This window comes from Triturus cristatus, chromosome 12 (genome assembly GCF_964204655.1).
Source record: "Triturus cristatus chromosome 12, aTriCri1.1, whole genome shotgun sequence".
NCBI lineage: Eukaryota > Metazoa > Chordata > Amphibia > Caudata > Salamandridae > Triturus > Triturus cristatus.
In genome coordinates, this window is record NC_140595.1 from 63,263,898 (window position 1) to 63,279,834 (window position 15,937).

Here is a 15,937-nt window from a genome sequence, read left to right on the forward strand (position 1 = left end):
CTGGTTCTTGAAACGCAAGACAAACAAAGCAGCTCTTGTATTCAGGTAGCCTTCATTTTGCTGTGGTGATGTCCCAAATTCTGGTTGCTTCAAATGTTTCAGCAACCCACCAAGCTCATCAACACTAGCTGCGTTGCCATGGCTCAGTAAAACAAGCATACACACTGTAACGTTTTCAGAGGTGATACTTGATTGGTCTGGCTTCAATCTGCCTGGTTGTTTTCTAGTCTTATGAAGCACAAGGATCCTTTAGTATTTAATTACCTGGAAAAAACCCTTCTTTACAGGTCAGTTATTTGTTTACACACACACTGCTTCTTTGTACTACATCCACATGTCCTTGGAGATTCCGATCGGTCCTGTTTATAGTTGTTCTTTTTTTCTTCTTTTTTATGAGTCAACATATTTCGTTATCTATTTTTTTAATTAATATTTTCCCTTTTTGCTGCCTTGCACAGCCCAGCTCTGGATGTTTCTGTTTTGTGTGAGTTAGTCCAGGATTAATCTTCTTAACATTTAATCCGTTTATCTGAAGAACCCAACTTCCTCATGGTCAATCGCCATTGAATAGGATGCTTCAAAACTGAATGTATTTTGTTTGTGGGATATTTTCCTCGACTTCCAGAGCTGTTGAACTAGTATCAATATTTCTAGCGTGACAAACACGAAGCAATTTGCAAGCTGCTTTCGGTCATCAGCTCTTAGTACTGTATTAAATAAACATTGTTTCCGTTTTGAACCTAAGCCTATTTCCTTGTAACATTTTCCTTTTTCTTACCTTGCAGACTCCTTTAAAATTCAGTACATGCAGTTCATGGCTTACATGAAGACCCCTCAGTACAAAGCCAACCTGCAGCAGTTGCTGGAGCAAGAGAAGGTTAGTGTGCGATTTGCTCCTCTTTTGTTGTGGCCGCATTGTCTCTTAAATCTGATGGCTGCTAGGAAATCACATATAGTTTCCGTACCTTTTGTAGTAGAGAACTGTTTGTATACTGTGGGGCATGAAGTTACAGTTGGTAGAACATTGTCAAAATCTGCTCAGGTATGCTATCGAGGCATAGAGATTAATGTGCACTCTTATCGAAGTAGGAAGTTCAAATTGGAGTTCTCAAGATCTATGGGATGGTTTTTCTTTCGCCTGAATTTTCAGATATTGATGTAATGAGTTTTCTTTTTTAGGAAAAGAATACGCAATTACTGGGCACGGCACAGCAGCTCTTCAACCACTGTCAGGTACAGAAGGAGGAGATCAAGCGACTGTTTCAGCAGAAATTGGATGAGGTAAACTGACAGTAGATCTATTGCTTAGCCTCGCCTCCCCATTCCTTTTTTTGGAATAAATATATGTTCGAGGCATATGAGCTGCAGATTACACACTTTTGCATAGATCGCCATCTGGTGTTGGGCCCGGATGTTTGCAGTTTGTTTTTCCTCTTGGAAAGTCTTTGGTAGTCACAAGGTCGGTGACTCCTCCTTTGGATCATATTGCGCATGGGCTTCGGCTCTATCCTCAGATAGTTTTTTCCCGCTATCGGGCTCTGATGTAATCTTCGCGCTCCGGTTCCGAACAGCTTCCAGTTCGACGATCGACATGCAATCCTCACCCCAATTCGCGGTATTGTTTCGATCTCTTCAATCAACGCGCCTTCTCATCGGCACAAACCTTCGGTTCCAGTCGTCGACGGCGGCCTTCGGGCCTACCCAAGCTCTTGTCCCGGCTCATGGAAAGAACTCCATTTAAAAAGTGCCCTCGATGTGGGTCCAAATTTCCCCACACCGATCTTCATGAGGTATGCAACCTCTGCCTCTCCCCTGAACACGAGGCTCGAGACTGTCCGCCCTGTAAATCTTTCCGATCCAAAAAGACTATTCGGGTCCAAAGAGCCAGAAGGAACATGGCACACTCCTCGACGTCCATTCCAGTCGACATCTTCGGAGACGACATCGACGATCCGGAACATCATCGCACCGAAGAGGACCTCGTCCGCGATTCCGAGGCCGACAAATCAGATGCGGAAGACATCACTCCGGCGCAGAGGGTCGTGAGTACCAAAATACACCACCACCCCACCCCTCCCCACACACACACACACACCCGCGCCGACACCCAAAAGGGCTTCGGCCACGCCTTCGCTGCCGGGCCTACGCAAGACCAGACACACTGCTTCACACACCCCACCTTCGGGCCCAGGGAAGAAGCCAAGTAAGCCTTCCGGCGGCTCGGGCTCGAGCCAGCCTACCAGCGGTGCCGAGAAACACACTTCGGCACCGAAAAAGAAACCGGCCTCCACCTCGACACCGAGCTCCACACCGAAGCCCTCGGGGTCGAAACCCAGCTCTTCGGTACCGACGCAATCTTCGGTATCGACCAAACCACACAAGGCCACCGACACTTCCAAGCCGAAGCCCATCTCGGCGCCGACCAAGAGACCGGAGGGTCCCAAGCCGGGTTCTAAGCAACAAACCGGCACAGAGAAACCATAAAAAGACATCGGCTTTGGCGCCGACGAACCAAGTAACCTCACCAGAGCTATTTACACCGGATCCATTGCAAAAAGCTCTCACCAAGGATCCAAAAACTGGACATTTGACACTCTCTACCAAAAAGAGACATTTGGAGAAGCCTGCTCCGCCTCCACCTCCAAAGAGGAAGGACTCTGCTACCTCTCCGTTCAGAATACCTTCCCCTCCCTCTCCTCCTCCTTCCCCACCTCCACCCCCTCCGCCCTCTCCACCCCCACCTCATCATTCTCCGACCCCGTCTCCAGACGATGATGATCAGGGTGACCCATATCATGATACAGGGGATGTGCCACAGGACCCCACCCCAACAGGATCCCCAGACCCATGGGACGATTACAATATTCCAGATATCCCCAACGTCCCACAAGACTATCCTTACCCTTCTAGACCATCTCCACCAGAAGATTCATTAGGGTTCAACCATCTTCTGCAAAGGGCGGCACATTATCACGGGGTGGACTTGCATACCGACCCCGTGGAGGAAGATTTCCTCCTAGACACATTTGATACCTCACATAGGTCAACCTCCATACTGCCCATGCTCAAAGGGGTGGTAAAGCATGCGGCAGAAGTTTTTAAGGACCCAGTTAGAGCCAGGGTCATTAACCCACGTTTTGAAAAAAAATACAAACCTGCTCCCTCAGATCCCTCCTACATCAGGGGACCAGCGCCATTAGACTCCTTAGTAGTATCTATGGCACGTAAAAGGGCAAATTCACAAGCGCCAGGTGATGCACCGCCACCTGACAAAGAATCAAAACTACTAGATGCGTCAGGCAAACGCACAGCATCCCAGGCGGCCAACATATGGCGTATAGCAAACACTCAGGCACTACTGGCCATATATGACAGGGCTCATTATGACGAATTAGAAAGCATAATGCACCATCTCCCTGAAAAATATAAAGCTAGGGCCAACGAGTTAATTCAAGAGGGTAAAACAATCACGAATACCTAGATGCAGCAGACACAGCCTCCAGGGCCATCAACACCAGCGTCCTTCTCCGTCGCCATGCTTGGCTAAGGGTATCTGGTTTTAAACCAGAAGTACAAGCCTCCATCCTTAACCATCCCTTTGACCAGGAACATCTATTCGGGCCAAAGGTGGATGAGGCCTTAGAAAAGATGGCGATCTATGCAAAAGTGTGTAGATCTGCAGCTCTACATACCAAGAACAGATGCATACTGGTAAGTAGCATATTCCTTTTTTTGGTGTTTCATATACGTTTGTAAAAGATAGACCAAAAACAAACAGATTAACTTGTAAAGTAGTAAAGTTCAGTTTTTCGCTGGAAAGTAATATATGTTCGATGCATATGAGCTGCAGATTACACACTTTTGCATAGATCGCCATCTGGTGTTGGGCCCGGATGTTTGCAGTTTGCTTTTCCTCTTGGAAAGTCTTTGGAAGTCACGAGGTCGGTGACCCCTCCCTTGGTTCGTATTGCGCATGGGCTTCGGCTCCATCCTCAGATTGTTTTTTTCCGCCATCGGGCTCGGATGTAATACTTCGCGCTCCGGTTCCGAACATTTCCAGTTCGACGATCGAAGCGGAATCCTCGCTCATCGCGGTATTCAGGTCCAGATCTCCTCAATCATCTTTTCTTCGACACATCTTCGATTCCAGTCGGCGGCGGCGGCGGCCTTGGGGCCTATCCAAGCTCCGGTCCCGGCTGATGGAAAGAACTCCATTCAAGAAGTGCCCTCGATGTGGGTCCAAATTCCCCCACACCGATCTTCATGAGGTGTGCAACCTCTGCCTCTCCCCTGAACACGAGGCTCGAGACTGTCCCGCCTGCAAGTCTTTTAGATCGAAAAAGACTATTCGAGATCGAAGGGCCAGACGAAACATGGCGCACTCCTCGACCTCCGTTCCAGTCGACATCTTCGGGGACGACGTCGAAGCTCCGGGACAGCAGCGCACCGAAGAGGACCTCGTCAGTGCTTCAGAAGCCGACGACTTGGATGTGGAGGACATCACCCCGGCGCAGAGGGTCGTGAGTACTATACCCCCTCCCACACCCGTGCCGACACCCAAAAAGGCTTCGGTCACACCTTTGCCTCCAGGCCTAGGCAAGACCAAAGACACTGCTTCAAACACCCCACCTTCGGGCCCGGTGAAGAAGCCTAATAAGCCTTCCCGCGGCTCGGGCTCGAGCCAGCCTGCCAGCGGTGCCGATAAACACACTTCTAGGAACGTGAAACAGGAGTAAACCCGTATACCCAGTTGAGACCGGGTGAATTATAGTATCAAAACAACAATGTCTCAACCAGTAATTGTAGGGACAGTTTTAAACAAAGATGCATAAGTCATAAAGGAGGGAAAACGAGAGACCAAAGTATGAAAAAGTATTTTAGTTAATATTATTATGCAAGAGAATTGTAACAGCACTATAATACAATCGAATTTTGGTAGCCAAACATACACCAATTGTGTACTGACCGTGCTCGGTGTAAGTGATAAGTGCAGTGACACAAGTGATATATACAGTGTGGGCGGCGCAAGGTGAAAACGACAACATTAATCATAAACAAATTACAAAAACACAATAATTAATTTGCATAAAGGTATAAATCCTTTGAAGGCCGTGGGTTACACTGGACTGTCGACGGCGTTTCGACCTTATGTATTTAAGGTCATCATCAGGACAATGGCTACAATTTGGAGAGTGCTGCAGGGAAGTAAAGAGAATAAAGAGTAGGTGGATCATCTTAAAATTAAGGAAAGTAAGGAGCAAAAAATTGTGCGGGCAGTGCCAATGGAGAAGGGTGTGCAGTGAGGGTAAAAGCAAATAGATGAGAAGTCAAGGGGGAATGGGGAGGAGGGGGAAGAAGGGGATGAGTGGGAAACAGAAGTAGAGGATAAGGGGGAAGGGTGTATTATCATAAAGGAAGAAAATAATGACTATGGGTACAACACAGTGCGGTGAGCAGATGTATAAATTCACCTTGGTGCTGGTCTAGTGAAAACGCACAAGGCGTTAATGCCCGGGCGATGGTCAGGTACTTCTACGTAAGACGGTATCACGAAGTGCTTTGGGATGCCAGAAATACGTGTGGAATCTGAGAGGAAATAAAGGCTAGTTAGGATACACGATGACCAAGGCGTTTGATTTATGTTCGCCATCTTCTGGTTTGTAGATTTGGACACTACTCTAATTAAATGTAGATTGCCCACGTGACCAAGTCTCTTGACGACAGAACTACAACGGACCCTACATATCGGCTTATTTGGTATGTTAGCTCATTTTGGTTTAAATTATCTCCCCCTCCGACCCGTGGTCATCGTGTATCCTAACTAGCCTTTATTTCCTCTCAGATTCCACACGTATTTCTGGCATCCCAAAGCACTTCGTGATACCGTCTTACGTAGAAGTACCTGACCATCGCCCGGGCATTAACGCCTTGTGCGTTTTCACTAGACCAGCACCAAGGTGAATTTATACATCTGCTCACCGCACTGTGTTGTACCCATAGTCATTATTTTCTTCCTTTATGATAATACACCCTTCCCCCTTATCCTCTACTTCTGTTTCCCACTCATCCCCTTCTTCCCCCTCCTCCCCATTCCCCCTTGACTTCTCATCTATTTGCTTTTACCCTCACTGCACACCCTTCTCCATTGGCACTGCCCGCACAATTTTTTGCTCCTTACTTTCCTTAATTTTAAGATGATCCACCTACTCTTTATTCTCTTTACTTCCCTGCAGCACTCTCCAAATTGTAGCCATTGTCCTGATGATGACCTTAAATACATAAGGTCGAAACGCCGTCGACAGTCCAGTGTAACCCACGGCCTTCAAAGGATTTATACCTTTATGCAAATTAATTATTGTGTTTTTGTAATTTGTTTATGATTAATGTTGTCGTTTTCACCTTGCGCCGCCCACACTGTATATATCACTTGTGTCACTGCACTTATCACTTACACCGAGCACGGTCAGTACACAATTGGTGTATGTTTGGCTACCAAAATTCGATTGTATTATAGTGCTGTTACAATTCTCTTGCATAATAATATTAACTAAAATACTTTTTCATACTTTGGTCTCTCGTTTTCCCTCCTTTATGACTTATGCATCTTTGTTTAAAACTGTCCCTACAATTACTGGTTGAGACATTGTTGTTTTGATAAACACACTTCGGCACCGAAAAAGAGACCGGCCTCTACCTCGACACCGAGCTCCGCACCAAAGTCCTCGGTGTCGAAACCCAGCCTTTCGGTACCGACCAAACATCATAAGGCCCTCGGCACCGACAGTCCCGCGCCGAAGCCTACTTCGGCGCCGACCCCAAAAATCAGAGGTTCCAAAAAAGCACGGCATGGACAAGCCTAAAAAGTCATCGGCCCCGAAACCTTCGGCGCCGACGGAACAAACATTATCTCAGGAACTGTTTACACCGGATCCCTTGCAAAAGACACTTACCAAGGATCCAAAAACTGGACATTTGGCACTCTCTTCTAAAAAGAGACATTTGGACAAACCGGCTCCGCCTCCACCTCCAAAGAGGAAAGACTGTGTTACCTCCCCTTTCTGAGTGCCTTCCCCACCTCCTCCTCCTCCTCCTCCACCTCCGCCTTCTCCACCCCTGCCTCATCGCTCTCCGACCCCGTCTCCAGACCATGATAATCAGGGGGACCCATACTACGATCCAGGGGATGTGCCACAAGACCCCACCCCTACAGGATCCCCAGACCCATGGGACAATTATAATAATCCAGACATTCCAGATGTCCCACAAGATGACCTTTATCCATCCAGGCCATCTCCACCAGAAGACTCATTAGGTTTTCACCACCTACTTCAGAGGGCGGCACATTATCACGGGGTAGAGCTACACACTGACCCGGTAGAGGAAGATTTCCTCCTCGACACCTTTGATACCGCACATAGGTCTACTTCCATACTACCTATGCTCAAAGGAGTTATAAAACATGCGCCAGAGGTTTTTAAAGACCCAGTCAGGGCTAGGGTCATTAACCCACTCCTAGAGAAAAAATATAAAGCTGCCCCCACAGATCCTGCCTATATCAAAGGGACAGCGCCACTAGATTCCCTAGTGGTCTCCACTGTACGGAAGAGGTCAAACTCCCAGGCGTCAGGCGAAGCACCACCACCTGACAAAGAGTCAAAGCTACTGGACGCGTCAGGAAAGCGCACTGCGTCACAGGCAGCCAATATATGGCCTATTGCCAACACTCAAGCGCTATTGGCCAGATACGGCAGAGCGCATTATGATGAACTAGAAACCATCATGCGCCACCTCCCAGAAAAATACAAAAATAGGGCTAATGAATTAATTCAAGAGGGTAAGACCATAACTGACACCTCTATACGCTGTGCCTTAGACGCAGCAGACACAGCCTCCAGGGCCATTAACACTAGCGTCCTCCTCCGTCGCCATGCTTGGCTGAGAGTTTCAGGCTTTAAACCTGAGGTACAGGCCTCCATATTAAATCACCCATTTGATCAAGAACATCTATTCGGCCCAAAGGTAGATGAGTCCCTCGAGAAGATGAAAAAGGACACAGATACGGCGAAATCTATGGGAGCCCTGCAGTCACACCCTCCTAGGCGCTCCTTTCGCCGCTCTTCCTTTCGGGGCACAGCCAGAGGCTACTCCTCAGATCGCGCATCCACTTCCTACAAATCCCCTGCTCAATCCACCTTCACAAGGGGTTATCAAAGAGGCGGCTATAGAGGCAATAACAATAAAGGCAGAGGCAAAACAAATACCGCCCGCTCTGCCACACAGCCTACCCAATGACTTCCCCCTGCTCCCTCCAGACCATCCCACTCCAGTCGGGGGCAGGCTACAAAATTTCCTTCACATCTGGGAGACCATCACCTCAGACAGATGGGTGACCCAAATTATTTGTTCAGGGTACTGCCTAGAATTGACATCTACCCCCCCAAACATTCCACCCAGGCAACGCCCAATGTCACAAGAACATTCCACGTTATTAAAACAGGAGGTAATCTCCCTCCTACAAAAACATGCAATAGAAGAAGTCCCCACCAGTCAACAAAATTTAGGGGTCTACTCCCTATATTTTCTGATACCAAAAAGAGACGAGACTCTACGACCTATTTTAAATCTCCGGCCTCTAAACACATACATACATTCGGACCATTTTCACATGGTAACACTTCAGCAGGTACTTCCGCTCCTCTCCCAGAACGACTTTCTCACCACACTGGACTAGAAAGACGCATACTTTCACATTCCGGTACACCATGGTCACAGAAAGTACCTCAGATTTGTAGTGGACGGGCAACACTACCAGTTCAAGGTGCTCCCATTCGGGGTCACAACAGCACCAAGGGTATTCACCAAGTGCCTAGCGGTAGTGGCGGCACACCTCAGAAAACAGCACATTCACGTCTTCCCATATTTGGACGACTGGCTAATAAAAGCCACGTCCTACAACCAATGTGTACATCACACCACCACTACCATCCAACTACTTCACCAGCTAGGTTTCACGGTGAACCACCAAAGTCCCAGCTAATACCATCCCACACAAAGCAATACCTCGGTGCCACCATAGACCCCTCAAAAGCCATAGCCTACCCCAATCCGGCAAGGATCGCAAGCATTCAGGCTTTGCGTCAAAAATTCATACTCCAACACTCCCTCCCAGCAAGAGTGTTTATGCAACTGATAGGGATGATGGCCTCTTGCATTTTTATAGTGCCTCATGCAAGACTCCAGATGCGTCCAGTCCAAGAGTGCTTAGCGCGCCAATGGAACCAGGGCCAGGGGCAACTGACAGATCTGGTGTTGGTAGACGGTCACACCCATCGCTCTCTGCAGTGGTGGAACACCACAAATCTTTCCAGAGGTCGACCGTTCCTGGACCCGGTTCCACAAATAATCCTAACAGACGCATCGCTCTCCGGCTGGGGAGCTCATCTACTACACCTCACAGTACAGGGCACATGGACGCCGCAACAAAAGTTACTCCACATCAACCATCTGGAGTTACTGGCAATCTTTCTAGCCCTGAAATCCTTTCAGTCACAGATTTTAGGCAAGGCAGTCCTTATTCGCACAGACAACATGACGGCCATGTACTACATTCAAAAACAAGGCGGCACACACTCTCCACAGCTCTCTCAACTAGCACAGAGCATATGGAGCTGGGCAATTCCACACAAAATCTTTCTCCTAGCCCAACATGTCCCAGGAGTCCAAACACCATGGCAGATCTGCTCAGCAGACAGACGCAGCAGATCCACGAGTGGGAACTTCACCCGCAGGTTCTTCACCCGTTCTTTCAGATGTGGGGGCATCCACACATAGACCTCTTCGCCACCCACGAAAACAAAAAATGCCCAAGCTTCGCCGCCAGATACCCACACCCATTGTCCAAAGGCAATGCGATATGGATGAACTGGTCAGGCAAATTTGCGTACGCCTTTCCACCTCTCCCACTAATTCCATTAGTGGTGCGAAAGCTACAACAGCACTCCCTCACACTGATTCTAGTAGCTCCAACATGGGCCAGACAACCGTGGTACACCACGCTGCTGGAACTCTCGGTAGTGCCACACCAAAAGTTACACCTCTCACCATGCCTCCTAACCCAGAACCATGGAGAGATCAGACACCCGGACCCAGCTCAGCTCAACCTTGCGATCTGGCTCCTGAGAATTCGTATACCTTAACCTTCCCCCGACTGTATGAACGTCATCAGAGAAGCTAGACGCCCTACTACTAGAGCCTGCTACGCTGCAAAGTGGAAAAGATTTGTTGTTTATTGCCATAACAACACAATCAACCCTCTAGACGCATCTATACAGCACATCATATGCTACTTACTCCATCTACAAAGGTGTAACCTAGCATATACATCCATTCGGCTACACCTCGCAGCAATTGCCGCTTACCTACAAAACAGACAGCACCTATCACTTTTCAGAGTGCCTGCCATTAAAGCCTTCATGGAAGGCCTCAAGCGAATAATTCCCCCCAGAGTACCACCCTCACCTGTGTGGAACTTAAATATAGTTCGCACAAGGCTAATGGGACCGCCTTTCGAACCTTTGCATAAATGTGAACTGCAATTTCTCACATGGAAAACAGCTTTCCTTGTAGCCATCACTTCCCTTAGAAGGGTCAGTGAGATACAAGCACTTACTATACAAGAACCTTTTCTCCAAATGCACCCGAACAAGGTTGTCCTCCGTACCAACCCAAAATTCCTACCCAAAGTCATTTCCCCCTTTCATCTAAACCAATCGGTAGAATTACCGTTTTTTTTCTCGCAACCTCAAACTGTTGCAGAAAAGGCTCTACACACACTGGATGTTAAAAGGGCCTTACTTTACTATATCCAGAGAACACAACCTTTCAGAAAGACAAAACAACTGTTTGTCTCTTTCTCTCCACCACATAAAGGCAACCCCATCTCTAAATCAGGGACAGCTAGGTGGATTGTAAAATGCATACAGATTTGCTACCACAAGGCAAAACGCACGCTATCTGTTCCCCCTAAAGCCCACTCTACACGAAAGATAGGGGCTTCTATGGCTTTTCTAGGGAACATCCCATTAGATGATATCTGCAAAGCAGCTACTTGGTCAACACCGCACACTTTCACTAAACATTACTGTGTAGATGTGCAAACCAAGCAACAAGCTAGTGTGGGCCAGGCTGTACTAAAAACACTTTTTCAAACCACTGCAACAGATACCGGTTGTCGCCGCTAGGGTTGGGAACTGCTATATAGTCTATGCAAAAGTGTGTAATCTGCAGCTCATATGCCTCGAACGGAATATGCTACTTACCAGTATGCATCTGTTCTTGGCATGTAGAGCTGCAGATCTACACACGCCCACCCGGCTACCTGTATCTGTTCCAGTCTATCTTATTTAGATACAACACACATGGGTTTCTTCACTATTATTACTACGCTCCATCTTTCCCTGTTGGCGAAAAACAATCTGAGGATAGAGCCGAAGCCCATGCGCAATACGAACCAAGGGAGGAGTCACCGACCTCGTGACTTCCAAAGACTTTCCAAGAGGAAAAACAAACTGCAAACATCCGGGCCCAACACCAGATGGCGATCTATGCAAAAGTCTGTAGATCTGCAGCTCTACATGCCAAGAACAGATACATACTGGTAAGTAGCATATTCCTAATGTGCATAACTATATATTTGTATCCATACCTTGTCGTTAATATGTTACTTTCTTGGATGACCCGATCAATCATTGGTTCCACTCATCAGTTTTTAAACATACTTCATTGAATCTCTCTTTAGGCTGTTCTGGGATCAATTCTGACTTGATAGCAGTTGGTTCACACAAACCCTCCTGTTTTTCTTCAGCTTTTTGAAATATTAGTTTACTGTTTTTTTCAATCAATAATGTAGATTTTATTAAATTCCTCCCAACTTTCCTTTCATAGAAACTGCTCAGCAATGCATGTGTGTTCAAACCTCCACACAAAAGGAGGGTGGGAGTCCCTTACTATTGATCATTGTTCGGATTTGAGTAATGATTTAGGACATGTTTTACATAATTATCCGGAGAAATTGGATAGTTGAAGGGTACATGAAGTAGATCATTGCCCAAGTGAGATGATCACAGAAGGTGCATTAAAAATAGAATCAATGATTACCTAACAGCCACAGGGCAACTTCTGCAAGTGGCTCACTGTTCATACCTTCCCGAATAGAGTAACACTGAGGACTACAGCAGAACGCTCTAGCCGAAATGTATTTGCCAGGTAGTATAGTGGACTTTTAGCCATGTTGCTATAGTGTTGCGAGTCACCCTAATACTTTTTGAGATTAGAGTTGTCTTTGTTCACACTATGTTGTAATATTTCTGGATTTTCTTTTCTGCTATCCTTTTCTTTCTTCAGGCACCTGAGAAAACGTGTTTCTTTTCTGGACTTTATCTTTAATTTTGTCTGGTCTCTTCAACAAAATCCACATTTCATGACGTTTTAATAGTTTTAAATCAAGTATGCATATTTTTGTGGAAGCAGAGATGTTGGTCCTAGGTATAAATGAGCCCAAGGGGCCTGCATCTTCCAGTGTAGCACTTCTTGGCATTAGGCCTTTGTACTGAGGTTGATGTGTAAGTGAAAAAGTAACAGGGCCATGTCTGGTTTTGGGCAATCATGGAAGTGAAGAGGTAGACTAGGTTGGTTTGAACAGAATCCTTTTTAGGTGCCTTCCAGCTTAGCATGAGCCCTAGTCCAGTATTTGGCTTTAAATATTATTAGATGCCGTTGTAAAAGTCAGTGCTATGCTTTAACAAAAAAAAGTACACTATGTTCTGTGAAAATGGCTGAAGTATGGAACTGTAAAAGTGATGCTCCCTTCAACCTCTGCTTTTGTCATAGTTTGAAGGACTGTTCTTGCAAGGCTGTTTGGAATTTTAGAGGCCACTCTGCACCCTTTACATGGAGCCTCCAGCCTTTTTGTTGTTGTGTGTTTTTAAATAATAGTCTTTGTTCATCTGGGTTGATATCCACATTCCCAGTGGGATGGCCCCTTTTATTTCTGCCCCAACCTTTTCATAGCCACGTTAATCGACTGGAGTGTACTATGTTGACTTCCCTTACCAAACCTTTGGCCAGTTTAAGCGCATGATTCTTCAGTCATTGAACAGACCATAGCCTAACAAAGGAATTCTCGCCAGAAGAACCTTTTCTGCCATGTTCTATTTTTCTCTTCATTCTGTTTTGTGAAGCTACAGAATGTAATTGTGTGGATTCCTCCATCTCTCTTCATGTAACTCTCATTGTTACGTCCATAGCTGGGAGTGAAGGCTGTAACATACAGCGACCTGATTCAGGCCCAGAAGGAGATCTCTCTGCATAACCAGCAGCTGAAGGAGCAAGCGAGGCAGCTAGAGAAGGACAATGGTTCTCTCAGAAATCAGAGCTTACAGCTTGTGAGTATACCTCTGTGAATCGACTGTCCTATCATTCTTCTGCATCAGTGCTTGTTTTAAAAAATATCAAGTGTTGCCCTTCTAAACCTCCTGTTTTGCCCCTTGCACTCATGCCTCGTAATTGGGGACTGGGCTGGTATTATGTTAACCCTACTTTTGGAAGCTGAAGGCAAAATGATTGTTAAGTGAGTAATTTGAAAAATCATAATTTTACTCCACTAGTTTTTTGTGTTTGCTCTGCACCACTATGCCCATCATTCGCTTTTAAATCCAAATTTGCATACCATATTTTTTCCTCAGTAACCAAATACCCAAAATTCCTAACACAAGACGGTAGGAGAACAAACCCAGAGTCCCACCACGCATTGTTAACACAAGCCCAAACCCTGGTGAGTCCAAGAATAGAAAAGGCTCCACCTCAAAAGCCATCTAGGCAACCTTGGGTGATGGCCTACACTCTTCCCAGACTCCCTGATACCCCAGCCCACCCCTTAAAATAAGGGGGTGTCAGAACCTAGGCTCTCAGCATCCTGATGACCAGTCTTCCTCAGACCCTGATATCTCTGCCCTGCTAAAAGCCAGAACGTATGGGTAGATGGAGGGGAGAATACACTTGCATACAGCTTTACCACCCACCATCTCCCTCTTTAGTAAATCCCAAACCTTAATCCTGCAGCATTCCGAGTACTATTGTTCTTGTTTTATTTATTTTTTTACTTGTTGCCAGTATTTGCCTTTTCATATGTTAAAACCGGGCAGTTTGTCTCTTATCTGGTGTATTACCAGCACCCACATTTTATTGTGTTCTCTGAAGGTCCCGTCTTGCACTCATTTATTGCTCACATCTGAATATACAGGGGCTGATGCTTAAGATTCCTGCTTTATGGCAATAAAGGTTTCTGCTGCTCTAAACCTGCGCACGTTTGACCTCCCTCTGTTTTTAAAGCGATTTTTCAAGGTTTCCAGTCTGCTTATATCAAACTTTATCATTTCTTTGTTTACAGCTGAAGGCTCGCTGTGAGGAGCTGAAGATAGACTGGCCAACATTGTCAATGGAGAAGTTACAGAATGAGAAAAAGCTTCTCTCTGGCCAGATCTCTGAGAAGCAGAAGCATTGCTTAGAGCTGCAGGTGAATATTGATGAGGAAACTAAATTTTGCTACGAACTGAGAAAAAGTCTGTAAGAATTTAAGATGGTGGTCAACCTCTTTGCAAACTATATCGAATAGTTTCGCCGCAGTGCCTGGTAATACAATATGGTTCGCAGCAAGCAGATATAGTAGGACCAAAACTACTTGCTTTCGATAAATCTCCAAGTTTTCTATGTGCTGAGCTAGCCCAAAGTGGCACTGTCTGGCCTTTTGTCTCGGTTTGTACTTCTTCTGTTAGATACTTTTAATCGAAGATTACCCACCTTCTCACTTTCTCCAGGTGCAAGTCTAGAACAGAATTATTTTTTTAGCAATTGCTCCTGTGTGCCAATAGTTGCCGTCATTGAATTCCACGGCTACCTTTTTCTACTTCCGGATGCGGAAGCATATAAAGTCATCACCTCTGCATGATTACGTTATTCCTTTCTTTTCTGCACCTTTCGAACTCGATCTGGTGCTCTCCTCCCTGAAGTTTTATCGGGTCTTCTCCCTCTTCCAAACTGTTTTTCCTGTCAGTGTGCTAGGGATACATCAGTCTTCCGGCCGTGCCACAGCTGTAGATGTCTGTTATAGACCTGCGCGACATGTGTCTCTGGTGACTCGGATACAAGCATGATTCAGAGTCCTACTTCAGATGTTTACTGATGCACCTAAACCCCATCAGTGTGTGGGAAATTAAGTTGTATTGTGAACAAGTCCTGTGCACACGTTTACGATAAATAAGACATTCACAGTAAAGTAAAAGTAGTTCAACACTTGTCATTTTGTGAATGTTGTTTTAATTCAAGTTGAGTGCATCAAAACAAAGAGCGCCAGCCGACACGTGTTTCGTCAACAGGTGGAGACCTGTGACTCTTCAGGGCTGATTTGAGGAAGTTAGGGATGAAAGTTGAGATGTCGGTTAAACTTCAATGCGATCCGAAGGTAGAAAGCATGTTCTCGGGTAACAAATAGGAATAAACGAGTCCCACGGGCGGGTATGACCGTGTAGATGGCGCCTGGTGTAGACAGGTCTAGGAAAAAGGCGCCTTGCGCCTTATGGTTTACCTGCCTGAGCGCCATATATCCTGTTTTCCAAAACCCTTCGCAGCGACAAATTAAGTTGTATGTTGCTAAGTTCCATAAACTTCTCCCACACCTTAACTCCTTCACCGAAGGTCCATTCTGGCAGGTTAGGCACTGTCGCCAGAGGCCCGCTCCAGATCAAAACTTTATTTGTGTCGTTGAGCCAGATCAGGGTTCTGTTAGATCTCAGCTAGTGTGTCAATATGAAAGGACTAGCCCACAGCCCATGTTGTGGGAGGACATTTTGACAGTGACTGCCTCGACGCATCTTGTGCCATG

General features: G+C 46.3%; 1 protein-coding gene and 2 long non-coding RNA genes across 5 annotated transcripts in view; 2 read left to right on the forward strand and 1 right to left on the reverse strand.

Moving 5' to 3' along the window:
- DOT1L (DOT1 like histone lysine methyltransferase) overlaps window positions 1-15,937 on the forward strand; it is a 252,978-nt gene that overhangs the window by 125,931 nt on the left and 111,110 nt on the right. For all 3 annotated transcript variants that reach the window (XM_085638968.1, XM_085638970.1, XM_085638969.1), the window contains exons 16-19: window positions 786-877; window positions 1,180-1,281; window positions 13,305-13,442; window positions 14,447-14,572. In XM_085638968.1, coding sequence (XP_085495094.1) covers window positions 786-877; window positions 1,180-1,281; window positions 13,305-13,442; window positions 14,447-14,572 — 458 coding nt within the window. The remainder of the gene's footprint in view (window positions 1-785; window positions 878-1,179; window positions 1,282-13,304; window positions 13,443-14,446; window positions 14,573-15,937) is intronic.
- LOC146772482 (uncharacterized) lies at window positions 4,859-5,575 on the reverse strand. The gene is made up of 2 exons (XR_014972176.1): window positions 5,472-5,575; window positions 4,859-5,195 (listed from the first exon to the last, which is right to left on the reverse strand). It is a non-coding gene; the product is annotated as an uncharacterized LOC146772482 (long non-coding RNA).
- LOC146772483 (uncharacterized) lies at window positions 5,854-6,570 on the forward strand. The gene is made up of 2 exons (XR_014972217.1): window positions 5,854-5,957; window positions 6,234-6,570. It is a non-coding gene; the product is annotated as an uncharacterized LOC146772483 (long non-coding RNA).